Source organism: Anomalospiza imberbis, chromosome 15, assembly GCF_031753505.1.
Source record: "Anomalospiza imberbis isolate Cuckoo-Finch-1a 21T00152 chromosome 15, ASM3175350v1, whole genome shotgun sequence".
Taxonomy (NCBI): Eukaryota; Metazoa; Chordata; class Aves; order Passeriformes; family Viduidae; genus Anomalospiza; species Anomalospiza imberbis.
Window position 1 is genome coordinate 2,881,749 of NC_089695.1, and position 14,081 is coordinate 2,895,829.

A 14,081-nucleotide genomic window follows, 5' to 3' on the forward strand; every position below is an offset into this window, starting at 1 on the left:
CCAGCACGGTTATCAGTCAGCAAAGGCCATGAGGTGCTCCACAGCGCCTGCGAGTCTGTCACCAACACAGCCTGGCTGCCTTGAACTCCTTCACCCAAATCGGGTGGAAATGCTACACATGAGAAATACAACCCCCTTGCTGTCTGCAAATCTCACAACTCCGGGCACCTCGTGTGGCACAGAACAGTAATTTAATTCTAGAGCAGAGCTCCCATTCAGAGCACCAGACCTCAGCTGCCTACAGTAACTGCTCACGGATGCTGCCTTATCTGTATTCTGAACCCCGTCAGGAAGAGCCGGGGGCTCCAGCAAGGTCGTGGTGACAAACGCAAATGTGCCTTTGCCATCCTTAAGGACCCGCTAAGTACCCAACGCCCATCAGCCGTGGGAACTGAGCCCGGCTTCAAAGAGCAGCTTCTCAAGGGGGCGGATGAAAAGGTGCAGAGAAGGGAATGAAGGCAGGACCACTGACCGTGTCGAGGAGAGCGGAGGGCTCCGGCTGCGAGTCCTTGGGCGCGGGGCCGGGCGGCGGCGGAGGGAAGTTGGGGCTGAAAACCATGAGGTCGCTCTTGGCCGCGCCGTCCGCCACGCACAGGCTGCGGCTGTGGCGCTGCGAGTACGACCAGCTGCCCACTTCGCTGGCGCACACGAGCGTCGTGGGCCCGGGCCCCGAGAGCACGGCCGCCCGCGGCGCCCAGCGCGACGCCCCGTACAGCACCACGGCCAGCAGGAACAGGCTCGACACCGCGCAGATGGCCACCACCAGCCACACGTTGGTCGCCGCGCTCGCCGCGCCGGGGCCGAGCTCCACGCCCACCGCCGACCGCGACACCGACGACGACGACGACGACGACGACGACGAGGATCCCGCGGCCAGCGCCGCCTCGGCGGCCTCGAGCAGCGACACGCTGAGCGTGGCCGTGGCCGAGCGCGCCGGCTCGCCGTGGTCGCGCACGACGATCAGCAGCCTCTGGCGAGGCCCGTCCGCCTCGTCCAGCGCCCGCGCCGTGCTCACCTCGCCGCTGTAGAGCCCCACGCGGAACGGGCCCTTGCCCCGCGGCTCCCACAGCTCGTAGCGCAGCCACGCGTTGTAGCCCGAGTCGGCGTCCACGGCGCGGATCTTCGCCACCACCTGCCCCGCCGGCGCCCCCCACGCCGCCCACGCCCACAGCGTGCCCGACTCCGAGCCCCAGCCCGCCCCCGCCGCCGCCTCGGCCGCCGCGGCGCCCGCCTCCGCTGCCGAGCCCGCGGGCGGCAGCAGCGCCGGCGCGTTGTCGTTCTCGTCCAGCACGAAGAGCTGCACCGTGGCGTTGCCGCACAGCGGCGGCTCCCCCGCGTCCACCGCGCGCACCTCGAACTGCAGCACCTGCAGCTCCTCGTAGTCCAGGGGCTGCAGCGCCCACAGGCGCCCGCTCTCCGCGTCCACCGACACGTAGCTCGACGCCGACCGCCACCCGCCGCCCGCGCCGACCCCCGACGACGACGACGACGACGCCGCGGCCCCGCCGCCGCCCACGCCGCCCTCCCACACCGAGTAGCTGACGCGCCCGTTGCCCGCCTCGTCCGGGTCCCGCGCCCACAGCCGCGCCAGCTCCGCGCCCGCCGCGTTGTTCTCCCGCGCCAGCACCGTGTACACGGCCTGCGCGAACGCGGGCGCGTTGTCGTTCACGTCCGACACCGGCACCCGCAGCCCGCGGCTGGCGCGCAGCGCCGGCGCCCCGCCGTCCTCCGCACGCACCTCCACCTCGTACTCCGACACCCGCTCCCGGTCCAGCGCCTCGCGCAGCACCAGCGAGTACGAGCCCGCGAACGTCGCCTCCAGACCGAACGGCGACGCCGGCCACACCCAGCACCGCACGCGCCCGTTCTCCCCCGAGTCCCGGTCCGACACGCTCAGCAGGGCCACCACCGTCCCCACCGACGCGTCCTCCGGCACCGGCACCGACAGCGACGTCACCCACACCTCCGGCGCGTTGTCGTTCACGTCCACCACCTCCAGCTCCACGCTGCAGTGACTGGAGAGTGGAGGTGTCCCTTGGTCTCTCACCTCGATACGAAAATCATATATACTGACTTCTTCAAAGTCCAGAGCTGCTGTGAGGTGAATCTCCCCTGTCTTCGGGTTGATGGAAATTATATCTCTTCCACTCGGGGGAATGAAGCTGGTTGCTGTAAAGATCATTTCGCTATTACTTCCTAAATCCGGATCCGTGGCATTCATCCTCGCCACCAGCGTCCCCACCGCAGCGCTCTCCAGCAGCTGCACTTTATACACCGACTGGTTGAATTGGGGCGCGTTGTCGTTTGCATCCAGCACGGAGATCACCAGCTCCATTGTCCCTGTCAGAGACGGCCGGCCCCCGTCAGTCGCCGTCAGCACCAACCAGTGAACGGGAATCGTCTCGCGGTCCAGAGGTTTCGTTAAAACAAGTTCGGGTAGAAGATTTCGCTCATTCGATTTTTGCAAATCCAGAGAGAAATGCTCGCTGGGGCTGAGTGTGTAGGAGAGCTGCGCGTTCGCTCCGATATCCGCATCCGACGCGCCCTCCAGTGGGAAACGAGACCCCGGCACAGATAATTCCGCGATGCTGAGGTTTTTTCGGGCGGCGGGGAAGATGGGGGCATTGTCGTTGATGTCGGTGACCTCCAGCTCCACATGGAAGACGCGCAGCGGCCGCTCCAGCAGCACCTCCAGGCGCAGCGCGCACGGCGCGCTCTTGCCGCACAGCTCCTCCCGGTCGAGCCGCGAGCTCACCAGCAGCGCGCCGCTCGCCCCGCTCACCTCCACGCTCGCCCGCCGGCCCGCCGCCACCAGCCGCAGCCGCCGCGCCTCCGCCTCGCCCGCCTCCAGGCCCAGGTCCTGCGCCAGACGGCCCACCACCGTGCCGGCCTTGGCTTCCTCCGGCACCGAGTAGCGCACCTGCCCGCCCGCCAGCGCCCAGGCCGCCTGCAGCACCAGCACCCGCATCACCGCACACCAGCGCTCGCCCATCGCCGCCGCCGCTCTGGCCGCCGCTCTGGCTGCCGGCCCCGGCCCGGGCCCCGCACGGCTCCCCGCCGCCGCCCGGACGCACCGGCTCTGCTGCCCGGCCCGCGCCGCCCCCCCGCGCTCACAGCCGGGCTCTCCACCGCACCGGGGCGGAGCCGCCCACACGCCGTTCCTGAGCCTGCAGCGACACCGTGCGCTGCTCCGCCGCCTCACACGCTCCGCCGCAGCGCCTCTGCCTCCGCTCCGTTAAGGCCCTCTGCTCTGCTGTTTTTCCTACCCTGATTCTATTTCTTCTTATTATTCATGTTTTGTGTCGCTCGCTGTTTCCTTGCAAACAATCCTTCTTATCTCGTTCTTACTTCGTCTTTCTTTCTTCATGTTGCTTTCTTCACTCAATTCCCTCATTTTAATCCTTTTTTTTTGCTCCTCCTTCTCTTTGTTCTTTCTTCTCTTTCGTTTCTTTCTTCTCTTTTTTCTGTATTTCTTCTTTCCCTGCCTGTCCAATTTTTACCGCCCTTTATCTTTTATTTCCATCCGTCTCTTTTAAAACTCTTTTGCCAAGTTGCCGGTGAACTCCCATGGAGTGATCGAGGCAATCAATGTAGGAGCCATGAGCTCTCATTTCAGGGCATCATCTCCTTTCCACGAGACAGGAGCCAATGTGGAGAGCACAGGAGACCAACTGCACTCAGCGTTAGAAAAGAACGTCCGTGTATCCTGGTAATGTCCTTGACATACCCCTTGATTTCTCCTCCTCGTAACCTTTCTTCTTTTATATCTTTCTTCTTTCTTTTTTTCTATCTCTCCCCCATCTCATCCCACCTATTTGTGTACAGAGATAACACTGCTGTATGCTAACAAACTTATTTAATGCTTAATCTTTCTTTTTTTCTTTTTCTCTCCGTTGCGTTCTCATTCTTTTTTTTTTTTGTTTTCTTTTCTTTTTTTCTTTACTTTTCCTTGTCCTTCCCTCACTGTCTCTTCTTCCCCTTTTGCCTATTCTCTTTCAATACAATATTTTCTACACGACTACATCAGTCTCCCTACGAGTGCAGATATACAGTTACCCAAAATCTCTTATTCCTGTTCCTCATTACTCCTCATCGAGGCTTGCACAGGGTTCCTCAGTACCGAGGATACAGAGGTCCTCGACTGCAGAGAGCTTGTAGAGAAAGTGCTGGTGCATGCTTATAATCTCCTGTCATCCCTTCTTTCCTTATTTCTCTCTTTCCTCCTTGCTTGATTTTTTACTTGCCGAGATTCCTTTTCCTTCCTCTTCCCTTCTTTATTCCTTTACTTACCTTGATTTTCTTTCTCTTCCTTTTCCTTTCATGCTTCACACTCCCATCTTTGATTTCTCTTCTCTTCTGCGCCCATCTTTTTCTGCTTTTACCAAGATGTTTTCTAAACCAAATGATTTCTACATGTCTACATCGTCCTCTTCATGCATCAGAGACCTGCCCTTTAATGAGAGTGCTCATGGGGACCTTGCATGCCTCCTGATGAGGAACAACTGTCCTGATCTCCTCCAGAAAAAGTCAAGTAAATAGATTGTCCCTACACCTCCTGTCCCCTTCCCTCCCCGTTTGGAAGAAACCCACACTCCTCAGACTCCAGTCCCCTCCTGGACCAGCAAATAACACAGCAAGGCAATAACATGACAAAGAACAGCTGCACTACGCCAGAAAAAGCATACACCTCCCTTGGAATCAGAAGACCAATCCCCAAGTATTTTGACATCAGTGCAAACGGGCTCCAATAAGCACCAACAATCCACAAAATCCTCTCGCTTCACAACTCAAATGCATCACAGCCCAGCACACCTTTCTACCATGAACACTGAAAAAACACAGTGCAACCACAGTTCCTAGGAATTCTTCATGGATTTCAGTGAAGAGCTGTTCTTCCGGCCTCATTTTCCACCTCCTTGATGAATGAGAAACTCTTGCCTCTCCTCTCAGGCAGATAAGCTCTGCCAGAAAAACACAGCAAGAACTTCCGCACTCAGGGGCATCAACCCCCAAGGAATACCTCTCACTCAACGCCATGATCCACCCAGAACTACCTATGAACCTAAACCCACGGCATTTTCCCTGAGAACATGCTCTCCACTCCCAACACATCTGTTTTGAGAAACACATTAGAGACCCTCCTCCATCTCTGCTGGCTGCCAACTGCTCAAACCATGCTGGAAGAAGCAAGAAAGAAATGAGAGCAGACCGTGGGGCTTTGTTGGTCCAATCTAGGAATTATAAAATATTTCCAGTTTGGAAGGAAGCCACAAGGAGTGTTGAGTCCAACTCCCAATCTAGGTACATTTGGTCAATCCAAGAAGAAAATATCACAGCTAAATAGGCATAATAATAACTACATAGGCATCATGGGCAAATAGGCACAGCTGTCTCTCAGACTCATCTTCTTCAGCAATTAAGTGACTTACCTGTAGCATCACTGCTTGCTTCTTCAGAAAAGAAATCTTTTCAGAGCAGGAAACTGGTTCTAACACTAACAGAGACCATTGGGAACGATGGATAGAAAATAATTATGTGCAACCTAGAAGAGCCTTGAAATCATTGGGCAGAGAGCACAGTGCTCCCATGTGCATTTCTGTCATGGCAAAGAGGCACCACAAAGCTAAGGAAAGAAATTGTCTCATCAGCCTCAGCTCAGGAGCATGGAAAAGTCATCCCATACACACTGATAGAAAATTACCCAAAGGTTTGAACCCGGACAGCTGCCAAAGCTCAGGATCTCATATTAGCTGGTGTTACCAACACATTGCTGACATGACAGACAGAAAAACAAGACTTTGAGGCTTTGGTAAGAAGGGAGAAGAAAGACGAAGAATCCTGTTCTACTGTATTGAAATGCATAAAGGGAACAACTGGGCCTAAGAATATGGAAAACTTTTGGGGAGTTGGAGAAATCCCAGGTATTGGTAATGTCTGTGGAGCTTTTTCTTGACATTTTCTATTAGAATCCTCTGTCTCACACCTTGGAAAATGGCAATTCCACCTAGGCACACCTTCTCCAGTCCCTCACCAAAGACACGGACTGTGTTCTACAGATCATCTCCCTCAGGCAAGACCCTTCCCTGCTAAAGGTCACCCTCATCACAACACACACCCAGGCCATACCTGCTGCCACTTGCAGAATCTCTTTCACAATAACCACAAAACCTGCTATAAGAATGTCCTTTGCATATCCTCACCTTCCCTTACAATTGGCACAAAGAACACATGGAGAGAGATGAAGCCTCCCACTGTCTGGCAGATTCTTCTCACCTGCATATACTTGATGGTTTATGCATTTCCAGCAATCTCTGGTGGAAACACCACAGAACATAAGAACTGACTCCTTAAGAACTTTATGACACAAAGGCATGTCAGTTCTCACCCCAGTCCACATGGATTTTGCACTTTGAGAGAATGAGAGCAAATGCCAAAGCACAAGTGCACCTTATAATATCAGCTGGGTGGGAGAGTTTGTACCATAGAGAACCACAGCTGGGTTGCTGTGAAGGGTTTTGTGTGTACGTCAGACATAGAATGAGCCACCCGTGACAACGGGACACCTAACTTCCACCTAGGGCAAATTTTCAAGTCCACAAGTATGGAAAGATGAATAAACAAAAATGACATCTACATTATCATGTGCCCTTAATAATTAGCCTGAGGAGGACCAAGGAACCATGATGGAAAGCTCTGTGGCTGTGCAAGCTACTATAGATGCCCACCACTATAAAAGAATAGGAGGTCAAAGTGCTCCCCTCCTAGAAAAAGTTGTCCAAAACAGGAATGAAAAAGTTCATTGGGAATTAGTCAGCAGTCTGCGTACCACACCCTCTTTCCCGACACCTTGTCTGCCTCAGGCAGACAGCAGCATCAGGGACTGGCTCTGGTGGGAAATATTCATAACCTCAAAGGACATGATGGGCAGTAAACTACCACGGAATTAACTCAATACCCAGAAGGCCTTCAACTCCATACCCTTAGGAATGGATCTTGGGAAGGAAATCTGTGCCAATCTTGCCTCGTCATTTTCTCTAGGCATCCTCCTTTCCCTGTTCTGGGAAGTGTTCTCAAGACAAGAACATCATGTCACATCCTTGTCTTCTTATGACATAGCCCATGGTCTTCCCAAGGATTTCCACTTCCCACAGACTGAGAGGTCACACCTCATATTATGACATGGCCAGGGCCTGCTCAGCACCACTGCCGTGTTCACCTCATCTCCTGTGGCTTCCCCAATCTCAGATGGAAACATTACCCACTTTGGAGAATGCTATTTATAGAGGGGGTGTCAGGTCAACTCTAAAGGTGATGGCCAGTGACAGCATGCTGTGAAAGACCAACCTAAATGCTGAAAAATGCATCAGTGCCAACAATGATACCTACTGCACAGGAAAATGTCATGTTGGGTATGGGTTGAATTTTTGAGGCTGGGGGGCTTTTTTTTTGAAAGTAGGGTTTCCAGGGTTTTTTTAAGGGTGTGACTGTTGATGCAAATATTACCATAACATGAAAACAGGACAATGTATGGTCATGCCACCTCCAGGACAATCCAGCTGCAATTCACTTCAGAAAGGCAAGACAAAAAAAAGAAAACATATACCTCAGGTCACACTCCTCTGCCTGCACACTTTCTACTGGTAACTAGAATAAAAACATACTTGGAAAAAGAAAAGTGTTTAAGTACGTCCCTGCTTTCACAATGACTCGGGTGAGCCAAGCAAACGGGAGAAATTACACCATGAGGAGAGAGAAGAGTGAAGTCACAATTGCCATCTTGCATCACCTCTCTTATGGAGGAGAGTCAAAGAAGAGTACAGAGTTCGTCATAAGAAACCACATTAAATACCAGCATGCTCAGCGGTCAGCAGCAGTAACAGCACAGTAAATAGTACCTAGAGGACTGTCTCATGACATGGTCCATGGTTTTCCCAAGGACTTTCACTTCCATCAGACAAATCTCACTTCTCAAGGTCAGCCTTGATATCAGGAAATGGCCAGGGCCTACACAATGCCACAACCACATTCACCTCTGCAACCTGCCACTGCCTCCTTTACCTCCACAGGGCTCACTGCAGCAATCGTCAGCAATCAGGGCAGCATGAAAAAAAACATAGATGGTACCATACAGACCATGCCCAGCACTCTGCTCTTTCTAAAGGGGATGCCAAAATAACTCCAAATGGCAATGGCATTGATTTCATGTTGTGATAGAAAAACTCAATCATTGACAAGCACCCCAACGTAAAGGATTATATTGTTTTTGTAGGAGAAGTCATGTTTCAGGTTTTGTTATTAGGGATTTTGGTGCTTGGTTGGTTGGTTGAGTTTATTCTTTGTTGGTAACTTTCCAGGGCTTTTGAAATGATGTGGCTCCTGATACAAATATTCCAAGAATATTATAACAAGCCAGTGCTCTTCGTGCCAATTCTCTGGCCAAGAATGCAAGTCTACAATTGTAGTCATTCCATTCCATCAATGACAGCACAAAACCTCCATACAGCTGATATTATATACGCTGTGCTCAGCAGACTCCCTGTAGCTGACCCTTTGTGTTTTCTAATGCTTCAGCTTTTCTGATGGAAATCCTAATCACCTGCTAATTCCTCTCCTGAAATGTTAGACATCTATTTGTAGACATCAGATCAGTGTACCTCTAATGACAATGAGCATTGGTTTCATTATCTGATGGAAAAAAAAACCCACAAATGCTGATGAGCACAGCAGTGTAATGGATAATATCCATACAGGTGTGTTTGCGTGTTTTTTAGGAGAATGTTTCCAGATAATTCACAACTCTGCCAGTGGTGATACAAATATTGAAAGAACATCGAGAGAGGCAAGTGCCAATCTCCAGCCACGAACAAAAGTGCATAGAATAATTTTGGGGGGGAGGGGGTTGTGGAAAAAAAAATCCCTTTTCTTACACCGACTCAGAATCTCCAACCTCTCTATGAAAACATTTTATAATGCTATCTAGAAAGCAAACACACTGGAAAAAGAAAAGAGGAAAAGCCCAAGAAAGCCTTGCCGGGTACTATAATCAAACTGCTGGGAGAATCAATGGGAAAAATTACACCACAGACAGAGAAAACCTTGAGGCCCCAGCTGGAGCCTTTCAGCACGTCACTTGCACTGGGGAGGACGAGGACACAGTTTTTGACAATGCTGATACCTGCAAAATCAGCAATCACTAAAGGCAGTTAAGTGGCACATGGTGTTTTTGGGATTGTTATCACTACAGCCTGCGTGTCTTCACCTCCTTCTGCCAGATCGGGTTAAAATGCTACACAACAGCGAGCAAAAGCGTTGTCTGCAGAGCTAACACCCCGGCGTTATCACAACCACCAGAAATTTCTTCCTTCGGGAGAGCAAATAAAGGAGATAACCCACGCTCACAGTAAAAAACCCGCAGCTACGGTCCTTAAACTGCTGCTGGATGCCGGAAAACATTTCCCCAGCTCAGTAACACAAACACTCTGTTCCCATCCTGTCTCACCCTTTCCTGTACAAATCCTTCACTCCCCCACTCTGAAATGTGTTCTAATGACAAATATATAACCTCGTGATATTTTCTTTTTGATCCATGGTCTCCCCAAGGCTTTTCACTTTCCCCACACCAGTCTTTCTGCTGCTCATGGTCACCCCTCCCATCAGAAAAGGGCCAGGCCCTACTCTATACAACAGATCACACTTTCCTTTCCTACCACAAGGTTCAGCATGACCATTGCTCATCCTTCCCAGCAAGGACACACCGTAAATATCCACAGACGGTACCATCAACACAGTGCATAAGAGATGCTCTGCTGCTGACGCCTCATGGTTCGAAATGCTTCCTTATGAGGAATACTATTATCAAAGGTGATGTTGGAACTCTAAACAGCAATGGCATTGATTTGGTGCTCCAAGTTCCAAACCTGTGGCAAGGACATTAATACATGATACTGCCTGCGTTGGAGAATGTTGTTTCAAAATTGGTGGGGAAAGTGATTCATTGATTTTGGGAGCTATTTGTTTGTTTGTTCATTACAGAAGTGAAAATATCCACTTTTAAAGCCCTTTTAGGTCTTGATCATTGATGTAATGATTGATGCACAATTTGAGAGAAAATCAAAAAAGGACATTGTACTTCACACTAGCTCTCTGGTCAGAAATGCAAATCCTCAGGAACGTGGCAGCAGGAAAACAACAGAAAAATGTCCCTTGTGAAACACATACCTTGGGTCACACCCTTCTCCCTGAACGCTTTATAATACTTACCAGAACAGCATGATACTTGAAAAACAAACATAGGATAATCACAGGAAATCTGGTCACAACAACCCTATTTTCTAATTGAGTCTCATAGTAGAACGATAACAGAGAACTTTTGTCCTTGAACATCCACATTTCACCTTGCATCAAACCTTCATATGACCGTAATTCAAGAGGAGGAGGGCAGTTTTCAATAAAAAGACAAAGGGATACCAGCACGGTTATCAGTCAGCAAAGGCCATGAGGTGCTCCACAGCGCCTGCGAGTCTGTCACCAACACAGCCTGGCTGCCTTGAACTCCTTCACCCAAATCGGGTGGAAATGCTACACATGAGAAATACAACCCCCTTGCTGTCTGCAAATCTCACAACTCCGGGCACCTCGTGTGGCACAGAACAGTAATTAAATTCTAGAGCAGAGCTCCCATTTAGAGCACCAGACCTCAGCTGCCTACAGTAACTGCTCACGGATGCTGCCTTATCTGTATTCTGAACCCCGTCAGGAAGAGCCGGGGGCTCCAGCAAGGTCGTGGTGACAAACGCAAATGTGCCTTTGCCATCCTTAAGGACCCGCTAAGTACCCAACGCCCATCAGCCGTGGGAACTGAGCCCGGCTTCAAAGAGCAGCTTCTCAAGGGGGCGGATGAAAAGGTGCAGAGAAGGGAATGAAGGCAGGACCACTGACCGTGTCGAGGAGAGCGGAGGGCTCCGGCTGCGAGTCCTTGGGCGCGGGGCCGGGCGGCGGCGGAGGGAAGTTGGGGCTGAAAACCATGAGGTCGCTCTTGGCCGCGCCGTCCGCCACGCACAGGCTGCGGCTGTGGCGCTGCGAGTACGACCAGCTGCCCACTTCGCTGGCGCACACGAGCGTCGTGGGCCCGGGCCCCGAGAGCACGGCCGCCCGCGGCGCCCAGCGCGACGCCCCGTACAGCACCACGGCCAGCAGGAACAGGCTCGACACCGCGCAGATGGCCACCACCAGCCACACGTTGGTCGCCGCGCTCGCCGCGCCGGGGCCGAGCTCCACGCCCACTGCCGACCGCGACACCGACGACGACGACGACGACGACGAGGATCCCGCGGCCAGCGCCGCCTCGGCGGCCTCGAGCAGCGACACGCTGAGCGTGGCCGTGGCCGAGCGCGCCGGCTCGCCGTGGTCGCGCACGACGATCAGCAGCCTCTGGCGAGGCCCGTCCGCCTCGTCCAGCGCCCGCGCCGTGCTCACCTCGCCGCTGTAGAGCCCCACGCGGAACGGGCCCTTGCCCCGCGGCTCCCACAGCTCGTAGCGCAGCCACGCGTTGTAGCCCGAGTCGGCGTCCACGGCGCGGATCTTCGCCACCACCTGCCCCGCCGGCGCCCCCCACGCCGCCCACGCCCACAGCGTGCCCGACTCCGAGCCCCAGCCCGCCCCCGCCGCCGCCTCGGCCGCCGCGGCGCCCGCCTCCGCTGCCGAGCCCGCGGGCGGCAGCAGCGCCGGCGCGTTGTCGTTCTCGTCCAGCACGAAGAGCTGCACCGTGGCGTTGCCGCACAGCGGCGGCTCCCCCGCGTCCACCGCGCGCACCTCGAACTGCAGCACCTGCAGCTCCTCGTAGTCCAGGGGCTGCAGCGCCCACAGGCGCCCGCTCTCCGCGTCCACCGACACGTAGCTCGACGCCGACCGCCACCCGCCGCCCGCGCCGACCCCCGACGACGACGACGACGACGACGCAGCCCCGCCGCCGCCCACGCCGCCCTCCCACACCGAGTAGCTGACGCGCCCGTTGCCCGCCTCGTCCGGGTCCCGCGCCCACAGCCGCGCCAGCTCCGCGCCCGCCGCGTTGTTCTCCCGCGCCAGCACCGTGTACACGGCCTGCGCGAACGCGGGCGCGTTGTCGTTCACGTCCGACACCGGCACCCGCAGCCCGCGGCTGGCGCGCAGCGCCGGCGCCCCGCCGTCCTCCGCACGCACCTCCACCTCGTACTCCGACACCCGCTCCCGGTCCAGCGCCTCGCGCAGCACCAGCGAGTACGAGCCCGCGAACGTCGCCTCCAGACCGAACGGCGACGCCGGCCACACCCAGCACCGCACGCGCCCGTTCTCCCCCGAGTCCCGGTCCGACACGCTCAGCAGGGCCACCACCGTCCCCACCGACGCGTCCTCCGGCACCGGCACCGACAGCGACGTCACCCACACCTCCGGCGCGTTGTCGTTCACGTCCACCACCTCCAGCACCACCTTGCAGTGACCCGACAGCGGCGGTGCCCCCTTATCTGTCCCTTTAATGTGTAATTCGTATAAAGTAACTGTCTCGAAGTCCAGGGGACCCGTCAATGTGATCGCTCCATTATTTGCATCGATGCTGAATAACTCTCCTGCTGAGGGGGGAACAATAGTATCAATCTCATACACCAATTCACCATATATTCCTGTGTCAGAATCCGTGGCGTTCACCCGTGCTACAAGCGTCCCCTCTAATGCGTTTTCGGACAAAACTACGTTATACACCGACTGGTTGAACCGAGGCGCGTTGTCGTTCACGTCCAGCACGGAGATCACCAGCTCCATTGTCCCCGTCAGAGACGGCCGGCCCCCATCAGTCGCTGTCAGCACCAATCGGTGAACGGGAATCGTCTCGCGGTCCAGAGGTTTCGTGAGTATCAGAAACAAGGACGTAGTACGCGACTTGCTGTTTTCTTCCTCTATTCTAAAATGCTCACTGGGGCTGAGTGTGTAAGAGAGCTGCGCGTTCGCTCCGATATCCGCATCCGACGCGCCCTCCAGCGGGAAACGAGACCCCGGCAGAGTGGTGAATTCCGCGATGCTGAGGTTTTTCCGGGCGGCGGGGAAGATGGGGGCATTGTCGTTGATGTCGGTGACCTCCAGCTCCACATGGAAGACGCGCAGCGGCCGCTCCAGCAGCACCTCCAGGCGCAGCGCGCACGGCGCGCTCTTGCCGCACAGCTCCTCCCGGTCGAGCCGCGAGCTCACCAGCAGCGCGCCGCTCGCCCCGCTCACCTCCACGCTCGCCCGCCGGCCCGGCGCCACCAGCCGCAGCCGCCGCGCCTCCGCCTCGCCCGCCTCCAGGCCCAGGTCCTGCGCCAGACGGCCCACCACCGTGCCGGCCTTGGCTTCCTCCGGCACCGAGTAGCGCACCTGCCCGCCCGCCAGCGCCCAGGCCGCCTGCAGCACCAGCACCCGCATCACCGCACACCAGCGCTCGCCCATCGCCGCCGCCGCTCTGGCCGCCGCTCTGGCTGCCGGCCCCGGCCCGGGCCCCGCACGGCTCCCCGCCGCCGCCCGGACGCACCGGCTCTGCTGCCCGGCCCGCGCCGCCCCCCCGCGCTCACAGCCGGGCTCTCCGCCGCACCGGGGCGGAGCCGCCCACACGCCGTTCCTGAGCCTGCAGCGACACCGTGCGCTGCTCCGCCGCCTCACACGCTCCGCCGCAGCGCCTCTGCCTCCGCTCCGTTAAGGCAATCCCCTCTGTCGTCTGCTCCTCTCTGCTCCTCCTCTTTTCCTTATCTCCTTTTCTTTATCGATTGCTATTTGCTTGCATAGGTTCATTTCTTTCCCTCATCTTCTCCTTCCTTTCTTCCTTCCGTTTTTTTCCTCTGGTTTTCATCGGTTTGCATTTCCCTTCCCTTCCCTACTCTTTCCTTCATAGTCTTCCTTTTCTTTTCTGTTGCATCTCCTGTTCGCTGACCTTTTCATTTATTGCCCTACCCTAATCTTTACGCCATCTTCTCTTCCTTTCAATCTTCGCTCTTCTTTATCCCCTCCGGTAATTTTTTAGTTGCCTCTTGTGACGTGTGGGAGACCATTAATATGGAAGCTATCAGAGCTAATTATGG

At 55.2% G+C, this 14,081-nt stretch overlaps 2 protein-coding genes across 2 annotated transcripts; both read right to left on the reverse strand.

Annotated features, from left to right (window-relative positions):
• Window positions 1-418: 418 nt before the first annotated feature.
• Window positions 419-2,992, reverse strand: LOC137483338 (protocadherin alpha-8-like). Its single transcript, XM_068206327.1, has one exon. It carries the CDS (start codon window positions 2,990-2,992, stop codon window positions 419-421), a length of 2,574 nt encoding a protein of 857 aa, XP_068062428.1.
• A 7,892-nt stretch (window positions 2,993-10,884) lies between these two features.
• Window positions 10,885-13,455, reverse strand: LOC137483339 (protocadherin alpha-13-like). The gene has a single exon (XM_068206328.1). The coding sequence runs from the start codon at window positions 13,453-13,455 to the stop codon at window positions 10,885-10,887; it is 2,571 nt and encodes an 856-aa protein (XP_068062429.1).
• Window positions 13,456-14,081: the final 626 nt, after the last annotated feature.

What these genes read in the sequence shown, in the direction of transcription:
- LOC137483338 (XM_068206327.1), bottom strand. Translation starts at nt 2,992, where the DNA reads ATGGGCGAGCGCTGGTGTGCGGTGATGCGGGTGCTGGTGCTGCAGGCG.
- LOC137483339 (XM_068206328.1), bottom strand. Translation starts at nt 13,455, where the DNA reads ATGGGCGAGCGCTGGTGTGCGGTGATGCGGGTGCTGGTGCTGCAGGCG.